Here is a 17,068-nt window from a genome sequence, read left to right as displayed (position 1 = left end):
CTGACTTTGCCAAATATCTGAAAATCAGAGTTTACATCACCTCTTTCTCAGGAATAAGCAGTTAGCTCACTGTTCCTCTTAGAAAACTGAAAAAACTAAGGCAATTCACTGATAACTCCATTGTTCCAATCAAAAACTTAGACTCAGTTTAAGAATAAGAACAGGACATTCTTATTCTCCTATCCCCTTCAGACAAGAGTAAAAGTTACAACCAAGGAGAGGCTCTAAAAAGACACCTGATGCCTTTTTCCTGGTTTCCTGTTCTCAAGACCACCTTGCTCTTGAATTGCCACCCACCCACCCATCCAGCCATTCACCCATCCATCTTGCCAACCACTGTTCGTCTTGAGCTTCCCAAACTATTCCTACATGCTAGTGCTCTGCTTAAGAACCTTCAATGACTACCTACCGCTTACCTCAAGATTTCCTAATGGTCTGATCTTACTCTGCCTAAAAATTTTATTTCCTACTATTCCTAATGCAAATTTTTGCTCTACTCAGATTGTTACACTCTTGTTCTCTGAACCCACAGTATTCATTCCCACCTCTGCAGTTTTGCTCATGCCAATGGTTCTCAAACGTTTTGATCTCATACTCTGGTCTGAGAAGCAGCTGAGAGCCAATGGCATAGAATCTTCCAGTTGATATATTCAAAACTGCCATAACGAACTGTGTACTAATACACAGCTCTCTGGGGCATCATTCCTAAATATTTGTATGTTTATTATAATCATTTTCCACTAGATGGCAGTAAAGTGGCTGGAGGCAGAGGTGAGTTTTGCTAATTCAGACTAGCAGAAACAATTTTTTTCTTCTCCTTTTTAGGCAGTATGTTATTTTCTTTTACTTTTACTTTTTTTTTTTCAGCGGAGAGCATGAACACAGTCCCCCACTACCACAAATTATGCAGTCGAGTTTTCCACATTTGGGGAAATCGCAGGAGTCAACATATCCGGACTACAATGGATAAGCCTCGCCCTGGAAAAACCACCTTTGAGATCATGGTATCTCCCCTGCCAGGTAAGTATTTCATGCAGTATTTTATAAATTTATTTATTTATTTATTTTTGTCTGCGTTGGGTCTTCGTTGCTGTGCGCGGGCTTTCTCTAGTTGCGGCGAGTGGGGGCTACTCTTGTTGCAGTGCACGGGCTTCTCATTGTGGTGGCTTCTCTTGTTGCGGAGCACAGGCTCTAGGCGCGCAGGCTCAGTAGTTGTGGCTTGCGGGCTCTATCTAGATCGCAAGCTCAGTAGTTGTGGCACACGGCCTTAGTTGCTCCGCAGCACATGGGATCTTCCCGGACCAGGTCTCGAACCCGTGTCCCCTGAATTTGGCAGGCAGATTCTTAACCACTGCACCACCAGGGAAGTCCCTCATGCAGTATTTTAGACCCTAAAGCACAAAATAACTTTGAAATACATTGCGTCTAATTTTATCAATAGGCAATATACTACTGTAATTCATAGAATTGACATTAACTTCAATATCCAAAGTTAATGAAATGCCTTGTCACAAACTTTCCTTCTCAAAATTTTGCATCACAGTATGTGGCTCTAACACTCAATTCTCAAACATTTTTGTCTTCAGACCCCATTATACCTTTAAAAATTACGAGAATCCCCAAGGAGCTTTTGTTTATGTGGGTTATATCTATTGTTATTTACTGTATCATATTAAAACTGATAAATTTTTAAATATTTACTTATTAATTCATTAAAAATAACAATTTAAAAATCTATTACATGTTAATATAGGTAACTTATCTTTATGAAAAATAGCTAACCCCCCAAATAGTGAAAAGAATGGCATTTTAATATTTTTGCAAATCTATTTTATTTCTGGCTTAATAAGAGACAGCCAGATTCTCATATATGCTTCTGCATTCAATCTGTCTTACCACATATCATGTAACCCCTAGAAAATGCCACTGTACCCTTGTGAGAGAATGGAAATAAAGACAAATAACCTTTTAGTACTGTTATGAAAATAGCTTTGACCTTGCCAATCTCTAAAAAGATCGTAGGGACCCCCAGCATCCTTAGGCTACACTTTGAGAACTGTTGATTTATGCTATCCCTTCCTTTCCACCTCTCTTCTACCTATTTCTCTTTGAGGCACTCCTTACTTCAGTAACTCATATTCAAATTCTATAGTAATATTTAATTTTTTCTAAATTATATGTTTTTCCAACTACACCATAATTTTTTGAAGCTGTACCTAGGCACACAGTTATCAATGAATAAATATTTGCCAGTTATGTTACCCACATTAGATGATGTACCTATTCAAATAGCCTCCAGAATACCCACTAACTTTAAACATCCACTCTCTTACAGCAGAGAACTGTGAAATCATGATTCATGCAAAGTAAGCCTGTCCTCCAGTTTATAGTTTGAAAAACAGTTCTTTCTTGAACAAAGTCAAAGCTCTTAGTTATTTACTGATCTTGCCCATAAAGAATATTAAGCGGATAAATACTGCCAAGAATTCATAAAATGTTTGAATATCTGCTCGTTTGTCAACATAAACTCAGTCTTTTCATCACTTTCCACAGAGAAAAAACCTTAACGCCCTCCTCTAAGGGTGGGAAGAGGACCCTTCCTTGCTTGCCCAGGAGCAGATAAACATTGGTGGGTTCACTCAAAGTAGTTCAGCAGTTCCCTCCTGCATTTCCCTACAAGACTGGCTTTCCAATTCTGGGCTATTTTAAATCTTACCTTCTCATCTCAAACCTCCAATATTCCCCTATAACTATTCTCAGTTGAAGATCTTGCCTCATAGGTCAGTGAGAAACTAGAAGCCATCAGATTTAGCCCTCAACTTTCTCCAACCAAATCCCCTAGTATCCACTGAGTACACATTCTCCGCCTTCCCTCTTACTACAGTTGAAGATGTATCCCTGCTCCTGTCAGAGGACAACCTCTCCACTTATGCTCTAAATCCACTCCCGCCTTTTCAAAAACTTTATTCTGGAAATTACTCATACATCTATATAAATTTCTTTCTTTCTGTTGGATCATTCTCACCAGCACACAAATATGCTATAGGATCTTTCATCTTACAAAATTTCCCTTCACCTTTGGCCCTATTTCTCTGCCTCTCTTTCAGTAAAACTTACTAAAAGAGTTGTGTACATTTGTTTCTCCTTCCTCACCTCATATTTTCTCCCCAACACACTCAAACTTTTCACCAAAACTGCTTTTAATCAAGTCACCATGGGCCTGCATCTTGTAAAACTCATGGTCACTGATCCATCTACGTTTTTGCCATCTCCTTTTTCTTCATGTCCTCTGGCTGAAGACTCTGAATTTTATCTCCAGCTATGGCTTCATTTCAAAGCTCCAGATACGGATATTCAACTAGTTACTTGTCATTTCTCACAGGTATTTTAAAACTTCACCCTCCCACATCCAATCTATCATCAAGTCTGGCCAGCTCCTCCAAAATATAATCCTAATCCACCCACTCTCTCCATCTCCACAGCTACCACTCTAGTCCAAGCTATCATTATCTGTCACCTAAACTACTGTACTAGCCCCCTAATTAACCTTCCTTGTGTGGTAACTGCCCATCTAATTGTCCATAAAACACTCAAAGTGATCTTTTAAAAACAAGAATCAAATCATGTTACTTCTCTGCTCATAACCCTCCAATGACTTCCCACGCACACTAAGAATGCTAAATCCTCACCCAAACCTGCAAGGCCCTCCATGATTTGGCCATTTCCCTGACATCACCTTTCCCCTCTCCTTTACTACCATGTTCCAGCCACGTGGCCCTCTTTTCCTTGCTTGAATATATCAAGCTCTTCCCCACCTCAGTGCCTTTGCATTTCCTATCCAGAGACTCTCCCCATAGATCTTCCCAAGTTTGGTGCCTCCTTGTCATTTAGGTCTCAGTCACACATGGTGCCACCCTATCTAGTGCTGCTACCCCTATTCCCACCCCAAGTGACCCTTAAGAGGGTGAAGTCCCAGGAGGAAACAGAAGACACACACAAAATTATCCACCCCACTCCCTTCTCAGTACCCTACCTCATTTTCTTCAGGGCACTAATCGCTATCTGATATTATTTATGTGTTTAATATCTGTCTCCTACACTAGAGCCTGGGATGCAGTAGGTGTTCATTAAATTATTTGTTGAAATCTCATTTTGAACTCTGGAAGTTACAATCCATTTAGGGACACTATTTGTGGATTTTAAGGATATTAATAATAAAGTTTATCTATCCTACATGGCATTTTTGTGATTAATAGCATAAATGGCCTTTAAATGAAAAAATACAGCACACATATCTTTAGTTGGGTAGAGTATTTCAAGAGACTGGAAACAATAGGAAGTAGGGGTAAAGAATCAGCAAAGAAGGCAATTTTGGACAGCAGCACATCTCTATGCCTACCAATGCTAACCTTTTGCTTGTTGTATATTATATATTAGAAAATTGTCTGCCTGTCTGTTGTTTCTCATTTATCTGTATTTAAAATTTTATGTAAATCATTAAAGGCAAAACAACTACAAAATATACACTCTTTTCAACTGCATTTGGTATGTTCATCAAGAGAGAGCATATCCTGGGACATAAAACAAGTCAATAAATTTAAAAGAACTGAAAACATACTTGTTCTCTGACCACAACAGAATTAAGAACCAATTACAACAAGATATCTAGGAAAACCTAAAATATTTGGAAATTAAAAACACTTCTAGGGACTTCCCTGGTGGTGCAGTGGTTAAGAATCCGCCTGCCAACAGGAATAAAGACGGAGACATAGAGAATGGACTTGAGGATACGGGGAGGGGGAAGGGTAACCTGGGATGAAGTGAGAGAGTGGCATGGACATATATACACTACCAAATGTAAAATAGATAGCTAGGGGGAAGCAGCCGCATAGCACAGGGAGATCAGCTCGGTGCTTTGTGTCCACCTAGAGGGGTGGGACAGGGAGGGTGGGAGGGAGACGGAAGAGGGAGGGGATATGAGGATGTATGTATATGTATAGCTGATTCACTTTGTTATACAGCAGAAACTAACATACCATTGTAAAGTAATTATACTCCAATAAAGATGTTAAAAAAAAAAAAAAGAATCCGCCTGCCAATGCAGGGGACATGGGCTCGAGCCCTGGTTCAGGAAGATCCCACATGCTGCAGAGCAACTAAGCCTGTGCGCCACAACTACTGAGCCTGTGCTCTAGAACCGAGCCACAACTACTGAGCCCGTGTGCCACAACTATTGAAGGCCGTGCACCTAGAACCCATGCTCTGCAACATGAGAAGCCACCACAATGAGAAGCCTGCGCACCACTATGAAGAGTAGCCCCCACTCACCACAAGTAGAGAAAGCCTGAGCACAGCAATGAAGACCGAACGTAGCCAAAAATAAATAAATAAATAATAAAACATAGTTATTAAGAAAATAATAAATAAAATAAAAAACACTTCTAAATAATTCATAGATCAAAAAATCACAAGGAAATTTAAAAAATATTTTATACTGAATGCTAATGAAAATACAGTATATCAAAATTCCCAAGATTCAGCAAACATAATGCTTGGAAGGAAATTTTTAACTTTAAATACATATATTAGAAAAGAAGAGAATTACAGTAAATATTAAACTCGATTAATATCAGTGATGTTAAGATTCTACTTTAAGAAGCTAGGAAAAGGGCAAAATAAACCCAAAGTAAGTAGGACATATAAAATAATAACAAAGAGAAATGGCCAAAATAGAAAATAGACAAACAACAGAGAAAATTAATAAAGTCAAAAGCTGTTTCTTTGAAAAGATCCACAAACTTCCAGTTACAATGATAAAAGAAAAAATATCACCAAAATCAGGAATGAATTATCACTACAGATCATATAGACATTAAAAGGACAGTAAGATTATATTTATGAACAATTTTATGCTACCAAATTTGACAACTTAGATGAAATGAACAAAATTCCATGACTAAACTTGAAACAAGATGAAACAAATTCTGAATAACCCTACATCTTTAAAAGAAATTGAATTCATTATCAAAGAAAACTAGAAACCCACAGTTTCACCAGAGAATTCTATCAATATTTAATAAAGGAATAACACCAATCTTATATTAAAAAAAATTTTTTTTAGAAAGTAGAAGAGAAGGAAACACTTCTTAACTCATTTTAGGAGGTCAGCATAAGCCTAATACCAAAACTTGAAATAAAACTACAAACAAGCCATGAAACCAAAAATTTTAAAATACTTCAAAATAAACATGGGATAACAACAAAAGCATATAAAAACCGATAGGGTATGACCAAAGTGTTACTCACAATTGAGTAGGGTTATCTCAGGAATCCAAGGATGGTGCAACATTTGATAGTGTGTCATTATAATTCACTCTATTATTAGGAAAAGAGAGAAAAGTCATGTGATCATCTCAATAAATAGCAAAGAAAAGCATTTGATATTCATCATTCATTTAAAACTTAAGACAAAAATTCTTGACAAATCAAAAATAGAAGAGAACTTTTTAAACTCTATAAATTATACCTACCAGAAAATTACAGTAAATATTAAACTCAAAGGTGAAACCTCAGAAATAGAAGAATGAAGTATATTCATACAAAATAATAAGGGGAGATTCCAAAATATATCTTTAATAAATAAAAGTTGAATATACAAAACACACTCACACACAATTCTATGATTTTCTACAGGAACATACACAGATAGGTACATACACAGAAATAAGAGTGGCAGAAAACACATCAGCCTGATAACCTCTGAGGAGAGTGGTAAGGACCAGGATTGTTGGAAGCACAGGTTACAGGGTGTGGTTATAGGAGACTTTTTAGCCTTATCTACCATGTTTCTATTTGTTAAAAGGAGAATGCTATTTTCATGAATTACTTAGATAACCAACAGGTAATTTTAACACCATAAATTTAAACTCAACATAGTTTTGGAAGTCCAAACCAGAGCAATTAGGCAAGGAAAAGAAATAAAAGACACCCAAATTAGAAAGGAAGAAGTAAAACTGTCACTATTCGCAGATGACATGATATTATATATAGGAAACCCTAAAGACTCCATTAAAAAACTGTTAAACTACTAAACAAATTCAGTAAACTTGTGGGGTACAATTTCAACATGGAAAAATCTGTTGCATTTCTATACACTAATAAAGAACTAGCAGGAAGAAAAATTAAGAAAACAACCCCATTTACAATTGCATCAAAAGAATAAAATACCTAGGAATAAATATAACCAAAGAGGTGAAAGACCTGTCCAGTGAAAACTATAAGACATTAATGAAATAAACTGAAGATAACATAGATGGAAAGATATTAAATTATCATTGCTTAGAAGAATTAATATTGTTAAAATGTCCATATGACCCAAAGCAATCTAAAGATTCAATGCAATCCCTATCAAAATCCCAATGGCATTTTTCACAGAAATAAAACAAACAATTCTAAAATTTGTATGGAACCACAAAAGATTCCAAATAGCCAAAAGTATTGAGAAAGAAGAGCATAGCAGGAGGCAAAATACTCCCTGATATCAAACTATATTACAAAGCTATAGTAATCAAAACAGAATGGTATTGTCATAAAAACAGACACACAGATCAATAAAACAGAATAGAGAGCCCAGAAATAAACCCATGCATATAAATAAATTTACAACAATTAATTTACAAGAAAGGAAAGAAGAATATACAATGGAGAAAGGACAGTCTCTTCAATAAATGTTGCTGGGATAACTGGACAGCCAACATGCAAAAGAATGACACTGGACTACTATCTTACACCATACACAAAAATTAACTCAAAATAGGTTAAACACTTGAATGTAAGACCTGAAACCATAAAACTCCTCAAAGAAAATATAGACAGTAAGCTCCTTAACATCATTCTTGACAGTGATTTTTTGGATCTGACACCAAAAGCAAACGCAACAAAAGCAAAAATAAATAAGTGGGACTACATCAAACTAAAAAGCTTCTGTACAGCAAAGGAAACCATCAATAAAATGAAAAGGTAAGCTGCTGAATGGAAGAAAAGGGGTTAACGTCCAAAATATATAAAGAACTCATCAACAGCAGAAAAACAACCTGATTTTTAAAATGGCCTCAAGATCTGAACAGATAGTTTTCCAAAGAAGATATCTAAATAGCCAACAGGTACATGCAAAGATGCTCAACATCACTAATCACCAGGGAAATGCAAATTAAAACCACAATAGATATCACCTCACACCTGTCAGAATCGCTATTATCAAAAAGACAACAAAAAACAAGTGTTGGTGAGGATGTAGAGAAAAGGGAACCCTTGTACACCATTTGTGGGGACTGTAAATTCGTGCAGTCACTATGGAAAACAGTATGAAGGTTCCTCAAAAAGTTAAAAATAGAACTACCATATGATCCAGCAATTCTACTTCTGGTTATGTATCTGAAGGAAACCAAATCACTGTCTTGAAAAGATTATCTGCACCCTCACGTTCATTGCAGCATTATTTACAATAGCCAAGACATGGAAACAACCTAAGTGCCCATCAATAAATGAATGGATAAAGAAGATGCAGTATATATATATACAATGAATACTACTCAGCCATAAAAAAACACGTTATCTTGCTATTTGCAACAACATGGATGGACCCTGAGGGCATTATTAAGTGAAATAAGACAAAGACAGACAAATAGTGTATAATCTCACTTATATGTGGAATCAAAAAAAAAAACAAGTTCATAGAAACAGAGAACAGACTGGTGGCTGCCAGGAGTTGGGGGGTGGAGGAAATGCATGAAGGGGGTCAAAAGGTACAAACTTCCTTTTATAAAATAGTAAGTCATGGGGATGTAATGTACAGCATGGTAACTATAGTTAACAAAATTGTATTGTACATTTGAAAGTCACTAAGAGAGTACATCTTAAAAGTCCTCATGACAAGAAGAAAATTTTCTATATATGGTGACAGATGTTAACTAGATTATTGTGATCATTTTGCAATATATACAAATATCGCATCATTATGTTGCACACTTGAAACTAATATTATGTTATATGTCAATTATATCTCAAAAACGTAAAGAAATAAGTAAATAAGTAAGGTCTGGGCAAAACGGTCCTTTGTACCAGAGGTACATTGTAGATGATTAAACTATATGGTAAAAATTTTAAAAGCACTGTAAATATATACAAAAACTACTTTTTTGTTTTTAAAGATAAGTATATTACTATAGGTAAGAAGTCAACTAGTTCCTTTTAGTTCCTTTTAAGTTTGGAGACCTTAAAGTTACTCTTTGAATGCCATTTGTTGCACATCCTGGAACTGAATTGCTCCCATTTAGCAAATCAGGTAAACCTGGAGGATGTCAATTTACCAAACACAACACCTGACAGCACAGCCTCTAGAGTTTGCCAACTATCCTATATAGTAGAGTGAAATAGAAACTTTGACAGATATTTTTTCTTTTTATTCCTTTTTTGGAATACAACAAATTAGTCCTAAGGCTACTTGAATTTGCCTGAATTTTCACTAGATCTGACTAGTTCAATTTAGACGTTTAGGTTAGGATTTACCCTCACTCTCAGGCAAAGAACAGGAAATCTGACTTTCCAGACTGAGGAAGCGGCATCAACACATTTATTTTTTAATAAACACCTGATTTGAAGATGGCTGAGTTATTCTAGTAGTTTACCCCTCCTGCAACTAAGCGTGGTCTAATTAATCCTCTCCTAAATGTGAACGCGTGTGTGTGAAAATACACGAGCGAATGGAGAAAGGAAAAGGGAACAAGGAGCCCTCCTACAGCTCTACGCACCTCTGTTTCAGCGAGCTGGGGTCAATAAAGCAGAGGCACGGAGACACGGCGACAGGAGGCCAGGAGATACCGGGGCCGCCGAGCGCGGCACTGAGTGCTGAGACCGCGAAGGGGAGGGACGGCGCGGCCTCTGCTCCTCCTCGGGTCGGGGCGGGCCCGAGAAAACCCGCCTCCCCAGTGCCGTCCTCTTCACGGCACCACAGAACAGCCATGCCGGGCCGCCTGCTGCGCGGCCTCTGGCAGCGATGGCGTCGTTACAAGTACCGCTTCGTACCCTGGATCGCGCTGAACCTAAGCCACAACCCGAGGTGAGAGAGCTGAGCGGCTCGACCAGGGCCGTTTTCCTCTAACCCAGCGACGCCATCTAGACCGCTGGGACTTGGGTTAGAGGGCCGAGGTGGGCAGAGCTTCCGGAGGGCGAAGCCTCAAGCAGGCGGAGCCTAAGACGACCCAGGGACCTGAGTGGGCGGGGCCCGAGGTGGGCAGCGCCCGAGGTGGGCGAGGCGGAGGCTGATGGAGTCCGAGTTGGGCTGGGGGCCTGAAGAGGGCGCGGGGCTTTTAGGTGGGCGAGGCCTAAGGCCTATTTCCCGTCGTCCCCGGCGCGGCGAGGTCCGCTAGGACCGGATCGCCCGCGGGCTTTGGCTCGAGTTCTCGCTTTTGCTTCTGCAGGGGCTGGGGTTCCTGGGCTTGGGGGAAAAATAGGAACTTTTGGAAAAGAAAAGAACTTGTACAACGTGAGGGTGCGTGGCCTTCTCTCCGCCAAGGCAGTTAGGAGCTTGAAGTTCCTTAGAAAAGCTCCTAACTCCGTAGTTGGTATGGTCACAGCTCCGTAGTTGGTATAGAGAAAACAGCGCAGCTCGGCTGTGAGGATAACAGCTTGGAGTAGCTGATGAATAAAAACGAGCAAAAAGCCAATAAAAGCATGTCGGAATATTGGATTTAGAATACGGATTCAGCGCTTGAAGAAGGGGATCTAGCTGAGTGGGTGGCCGTAGGATCATTGTTATTGCCGGCTTTAGTAAGTGGCCTGCTTGTGGTCTGGAAGAAGTCAACGTAATGCTCACTTAAATAGGCAAAGAAGTCAACGTAATGCTCACTTAAATAGGCAAACGAGCTCCGCTGAAGGCTGGTTAATAATCAGAGAGCTTTCCCAGAGTTTCATACTACGGAAACGTGAATTCAGCTGCATCATTACTAGAATTGTGAGGCGGAAATTGGTTCAAGTAAACCAAGAAGTAAAAATAATACTTAAAAACTATTTACGGAAATAAAAAGTGATCTTTAAAGAAGTAATTACTGTGGTGGTGTGATGAATTGGGAGATTGGGATTGACATATATACACTAGTATGTATAAAATAGATAATAACCTGCTGTATAAAAAATACATAAAATTAAATTAAAAATAAAAAAGTAATTACTCCTGGGAGAGAATGTGACAAAATATATAATGTTAACTTAAATTTGTCTTTGAAACTACACGCGTGTGAAAAGAGCCATTGCAATATGAGGATTCTCATTATGTAATACCATTCACATAATGGCTTTGGGTGTAGTGGGAAACTAGCCCTGTTTCCGCTTCTGGCTCTCCCATTTACCCGCTTTCGGACCATGGGCAAGTTCCCTAACATCTTCAAACTTGAGTTTCCTTGTCTGCAAAAATGGCGTAATGAATGTAAGGACCCAACAGAATTTGGTATGTAATGGGCCTTTCATAAGCATTAGCTGTTGTTGACTTGTGTAGGTATTGTTGGGAGTCAGGTAACTAGAACTAAACCTAAACTCTTTTCTGAACTTCTTAGTTTTATGCCCTTCATACACATGAGAATAATCTTCATACAGGCCAGTAACCCAGAAGACATCAAGACAGTCTGGCTTTTATCAGTTGAGGGTAGTGAATAGAAACTTTTCCCATTTTCAGGACCCTCCGATACGTTCCAGAGGAATCCAAAGACAAAGTTATCTCAGATGAAGAGGTCCTAGGAACATTACTGAAAGTTTTCCAGGCTCTATTCGTAAATGATTTCAATAAACAATCAGATATCTTGACTGTGTTTCCAGAACCTGTTAAATCAAAATATCAAGACCTACTGTCAGTTCAGCATCCAGGGGTGAAACAGCTTGAATACAGACATCAACAGCAAAATACCTTTACACCAGAAGAAATTCTTTATAAGACATTGGGTTTCAGTGTCACCCGAGCACCTAGCACATTGATTTCGGCTGGAAAAGGTGTCTTCGTTAACAAAGGATTGGTACCAAAAGGCACGGTTGTATCTATGTATCCTGGTAATGACATAATTAGTACTTGGCCAAGAGTTTCTTATAAAAAAATATAAGTTCAACAAAATGCCTATCCCTGTAATCCTTGGAGTAAGGGGTTGTATTGGAAACTCTGATTTCCACAGATTTTTCTTTTTTCCACAGATTTTTAAACCCTGATTTGGAAATTAACTGTTTGTAAATTATCTCATGTATTAGAAAGTATCCTGGAGTATTTGTTGGGATAAATGCATTTTTCTTTTAAGGAAATTTTTCTAATGAATGTTTAAATTTAGGAGATTATAGTATGGCCTACTTTGATAAGACTGATTACTTAGAAATCACTAGAGAATAAGTCAGTTTGGCTTAGCTAATTAATAATTAAAGGTAAAAAATGATATGGGTTAAAACATGAAAGATAAAATTTAAACCTATAAATCACTGAATAAAGATCTTCCTGCCATTTCTAAACTTGAAAAGTAAAGAAGCTTCTTTTCAAAAGATCATTGACTAGCATGCTAAGTAGAATGTTACTTGTTAAACATATTATTTGCTGTAGTGGAAAGTATGCGTGAATGTTTGTCAGATAGACCTATGTTTTTACAAAGTCATTCTACTATTTTTTAATTCTGTGAGTCTCAGTTTCCTCCTGCACAACTATCCTAACTCCATAAAGACTAAATAGGACAAGCCAGCAACAAACAAATTAATAGTAAAATAAATAGATTAACATGCCTGGAACATAGGAAGCACCCTGTAAGTATTAATTTTCTCCTTTCCTTCATTGCCAATGAAAGGAAAAACAACCTGAATGTCAGACTCATCTATTCCCGTATATATCTACATTATTTAATTATTAATAAAAACACTTTTCTTAAAAGGCTCTTTAATAGATGACAAATCACACTCTACTTTAAAAAATAAAAACACAGCTTTGTAAAACTGAACCTAAAATGTGGTGTTCACATTTTTTTAACCAAAATAGTCATATTTTATTTGGCTGTGTGGACAAGTTGGTTCTGTGCTCCTTCTGCTATTGGCCACTCTTTAATGAGGGAAGGTAGCCAAAGAGAATCTGATGGTCTAGACGGGAGGTGAAACTTTAGAAAAAGGCAGAGAAATTAAAACAAATTCTTCCATGTTATGTTTATGTTCCAGAGAAAGGTCCTTATCATGATGTTTATGATTTTTATAGGTTGCTATAATAATGTCTTTGTCTTGTATACTAGGTACAGTATATCAAAAGTACGAGCCAATCTTTTTCCAGTCCATTGGAAATCCGTTTATTTTTAGATGCCTGGATGGGGTACTCATTGATGGAAATGACAAAGGAATATCAAAAGTCGTGTATAGGTAAGTTGGTGCCATGTTCAAATTTAATTATAGGAGGTAGAACCGCACCACAATGACTCTGACCACTAGCGTTTGTACTTTAAAGAAAAATCATTTAGGCAGCTGCCCTATTGATTAGACAAAAGTTTTTTAAGAAAAATTTCACTGTTCAATTCTAGGGTTAACTTTCAATTTTAAGATACAGAGGAACAATGTCTTAGCTAATGCTTTCACCTGTTTCAGATCTTGCAATGGGAGGGATCAACTTGGCCCTTTAAAAATGAGTGATAGTACATGGCTAACGTCAGAAATTCATAATCCACTGGCTGTAGGACAGTACGTCAACAATTGTTCAAATGGTAAGTTGGCACCTTGGGGCTGTGAGATATAAATACAGCAGTGGTAATGCTCCTCCTTTGCCATGTGACTGAGTGCCAGAGGCAGTTGAGTTAACATTTCAGCTATTCTAAGCCCTTGAGTAAACTCTAACTTTATAATAGCTGATATCAAAGAGAGAGTTCGGGGAGATAATGATATACATTAACTGGAATTCTTTAACTTACTATTTTTATTCTGATTTTTCAGTAAATATAGGCAATTGATAACTGCCCTTTTGATTATTATTTTAATATTTTTTAATACTTAACTTAGAGATTATTTTGTCAGTGCCTCAACATAGCCTTATAGATTACTCACTAGACACTAGACTGGTATCCTCTTTCTGTTGCTAAGTTTGTGAGTTACCTACCTTCTCTAGGACTTAACTTTCCTACAAGTTTGATTATCTGGCTACATTTAACATAGACTTTGGTGTTAGGGAGACATGAATTTGAAGCCTGATTCTTCTACTTAACCTTTACCCTTTCTGAACCTGTTTCCTGATCTTCAAAATGTAAATAAAACATCCAAACATATGTATATAGATATATAATCTAGCAGTGCCTGGAACATAATAGTGATTATTAATTTGAACGTTTTCTGAAAATTTAGAAAACCATACATCAAGTGCCATAATTCAGTACATAATTCATGACCTTATAAAATGTCTCTGTTTCTAAAAAATTCTGTACTTGTTCCTAGACAGAGCAGCTAATGTCTGTTATCAGGAATTTGATGTGCCTGCAGTTTTCCCTATAGAACTGAAGCAGTATCTTCCAAACATTGCGTACAGCTATGACAAACAAAGGTTAGTCTTCTGGAAGAGCTTTTCCTATCTTCTGTCTTATGCTGTACCTAAAAATATATATATTTTCTATGAAAAAACTATATAGAGATTGGGGTAAGTTTTTTAGTGAAAAATTATAACAGATTTTTATGTGCATCACACTTTAGTGTGTTAATGTAGGTTATCTGAAATTTAAAATTTTCCATTAACTTAGCTTATTCTGCTTATTATTACCCACTTTTATTCTGTGTAGTATTTTATAAGTTATCAACCTTAAAGTTTGTTTCAGGTGACTCTTGTTTTTCCTACCTACAAAATCTTCAAATAAATTTTACTTTATTTTAAGGATCCTGTTCTCCATTTTACATGGAAGCACCCAGTTGAAGAAAGGGACCAAATTAGACTATTACTTCTTTTGCCTACTTCACTATTAGGTTCAGAAACTTAGTCAAAAAAAGGGAAATATTCAGAAGATATGAATTTTTAAATCTGCTTTTGTTTTTACCATAATTTATTTTTTATACAATTGTTAAAGGTTACTTTCCATGTACAGTTATTATAAAATATTGGCTATATTCCCCATGTTGTACAGTACACCCTTGTGGCCTTACACCCAGCATTTTGTACCTCTCATTCCCCCACCCCTATGTTGACCCTAGTAACCACTAGTTTGTTCTCTATATCTCTAAGTCTGCTTCTTTTTTGTTATATTCACTGGTTTGTTGTATTTTTTAGATTCCACATATAAGTGATAAGAATATATGTATTTTTTTAAATAATGTTATTTATTTTGGGCAGCATTGGGTCTTCATTGTTGCGCATGGGCTTTCTCTAGTTGCAGCGAGCGGGGGCTACTCTTCGTTGCAGTGCGCGGGCTTCTCATTGCGGTGGTTTCTCGTTAGAGAGCATGGGCTCTAGGCGTGCGGGCTTCAGTAGTTGCAGCACATGGGCTCAGTGGTTGTGGCATGCGGGCCCTAGAGCACACAGGCTTCAGTAGTGTTGGCACGCAGGGTCAGCAGTTGTAGCTCGCGGGCTCTAGAGCACAGGCTCAGTAGTTGTGGTGCACGGGCTTAGTTGCTCCGTAGCATGTGGGATCTTCCTGGACCAGGGGTTGAACCCATGTCCCCTGCATTGGCAGGAAGATTCTTAACCACTGCGCCACCAGGGAAGTCCCTGTATTTTTATTGTAACATTTCTTCTCTGATCAATCATTAAGTGGAAAGTCTACCGAGAATACTCAAGTAACAATTTTTAAATATAAGTAATTCTGTAGAGCTAAGAGTTCTTTATTAACAATGCTATAGGAAGATATTGTCTTTATATCATTTCACTGAGCTGCCAATTGCTAGCAAACTTTATTTTGTACAGGTCCTATTAAATTGTCTTTTGAAGATGAATGATATTTAAAACTTAGACTATTCCCTGTACTTAAACCTTGATAACTTTCATGTCTATGTGTGTGTATTTAACAATGAGGTTTTTTTAGCCTTATACTCTGGGGCATAATATTATTACTGTTCAACAAGTACAAGAAAAGTTAAATGAGTAGGAACATTGAAGGTGTGCATTATGTCTTGTGTCCATAAAAACTATTTTTTTTAATTCCCATAAATTATAAAGTAATGTTTCCAGCTTTGCAGAATAAAGATACAAATTAATTTTTTTAAGTGTTGAATTATAATAAATTATAATAAATGTCATTTTAAAATGCTTTTTGTGATACCAGTTTTGAGGGCTTGAACATAGAAACAACATTTTCAAAAGAAGTAGTCAGCTGTATAAACAATTGACTTGTGGTCTTTTTAAATAATACAAAATAAACATACTCTAAAATGCCTTCATCAGTGATAAGAACTATTTCCTCATGGAAATCAAATACATAAAGTAAGATGATAGTAAGGAATCTGAATAAAATTCTCTAAAATCCATATTGGTTGTATTAAAACATGAGCTTGTATCTGTTAATACTTCTAATTTTGTCTGTGTTTCTTTTTGTTTTCAGTCCACTTCGATGTGTCATTCTTGTCGCACTCAGGGACATCAAACAAGGAGAAGAGCTTTTTTCAAACTACTATACAATTGTCAGCTAACTGTATGAAATTAGGTTTTCTATTCAGCTACTGAGTTAATTCTAAATGTTTTTGTTGTTTCTCTGAGTTCCACCTGCAGAGCAAATATTTTGAAACCTAATTGGAGTGGGAACTTTTTAGTTTTTATTGATATTTGTGTTTCAGTTCCATCATGAAAACTATTTGCTTCATTACAATTTCAAATTTGTAATGCAATTCCAGTGTTAATTGGTTTTCACCTAAGTACACAGTAGTTTACTAAATTAAAACCCACTGTCTGAACTTACAGTTTCAACTTTTCTTTTGTATATTTTGATTATCTCTGTGGTGGTTTATCGAATTTTAGCCAAGTCATCAGCAATTCTTGTACTATTGATGTGTACTAACTTCCATAAAGACTTAATTTTTCCAGAATATTCTAAAACCAAAAATA

The 17,068-nt window shown here is 37.0% G+C and overlaps 1 protein-coding gene, 1 long non-coding RNA gene and 1 other non-coding gene across 3 annotated transcripts in view; 1 reads left to right on the top strand and 2 right to left on the bottom strand.

Moving 5' to 3' along the window:
- LOC113617527 (uncharacterized) overlaps positions 1-10,101 on the bottom strand; it is a 21,938-nt gene extending 11,837 nt beyond the window's left edge. The window contains exons 1-2 of the long non-coding RNA XR_003431680.1: positions 9,810-10,101; positions 6,307-6,375 (exon numbers count right to left, since the gene is read on the bottom strand). This is a non-coding gene — a long non-coding RNA (uncharacterized LOC113617527). The remainder of the gene's footprint in view (positions 1-6,306; positions 6,376-9,809) is intronic.
- LOC113617759 (U1 spliceosomal RNA) lies at positions 865-1,028 on the bottom strand. The gene has a single exon (XR_003431765.1). It is a non-coding gene; the product is annotated as a U1 spliceosomal RNA (small nuclear RNA).
- Positions 9,994-17,068, top strand: SETD9 (SET domain containing 9). Its single transcript, XM_027101089.1, has 6 exons — positions 9,994-10,117; positions 11,729-12,096; positions 13,299-13,422; positions 13,645-13,760; positions 14,482-14,587; positions 16,569-17,068. Exons 1-6 carry the CDS (start codon positions 10,020-10,022, stop codon positions 16,654-16,656), a joined length of 900 nt encoding a protein of 299 aa, XP_026956890.1. The 5' UTR covers positions 9,994-10,019; the 3' UTR covers positions 16,657-17,068.

This window comes from Aethalodelphis obliquidens, unplaced genomic scaffold (assembly GCF_003676395.1).
Source record: "Aethalodelphis obliquidens isolate GAN/ISIS:26980383/991018 unplaced genomic scaffold, ASM367639v1 scaffold4, whole genome shotgun sequence".
Classification (NCBI taxonomy): domain Eukaryota; kingdom Metazoa; phylum Chordata; class Mammalia; order Artiodactyla; family Delphinidae; genus Aethalodelphis; species Aethalodelphis obliquidens.
This window is presented reverse-complemented; position numbering and strand designations above follow the sequence as displayed.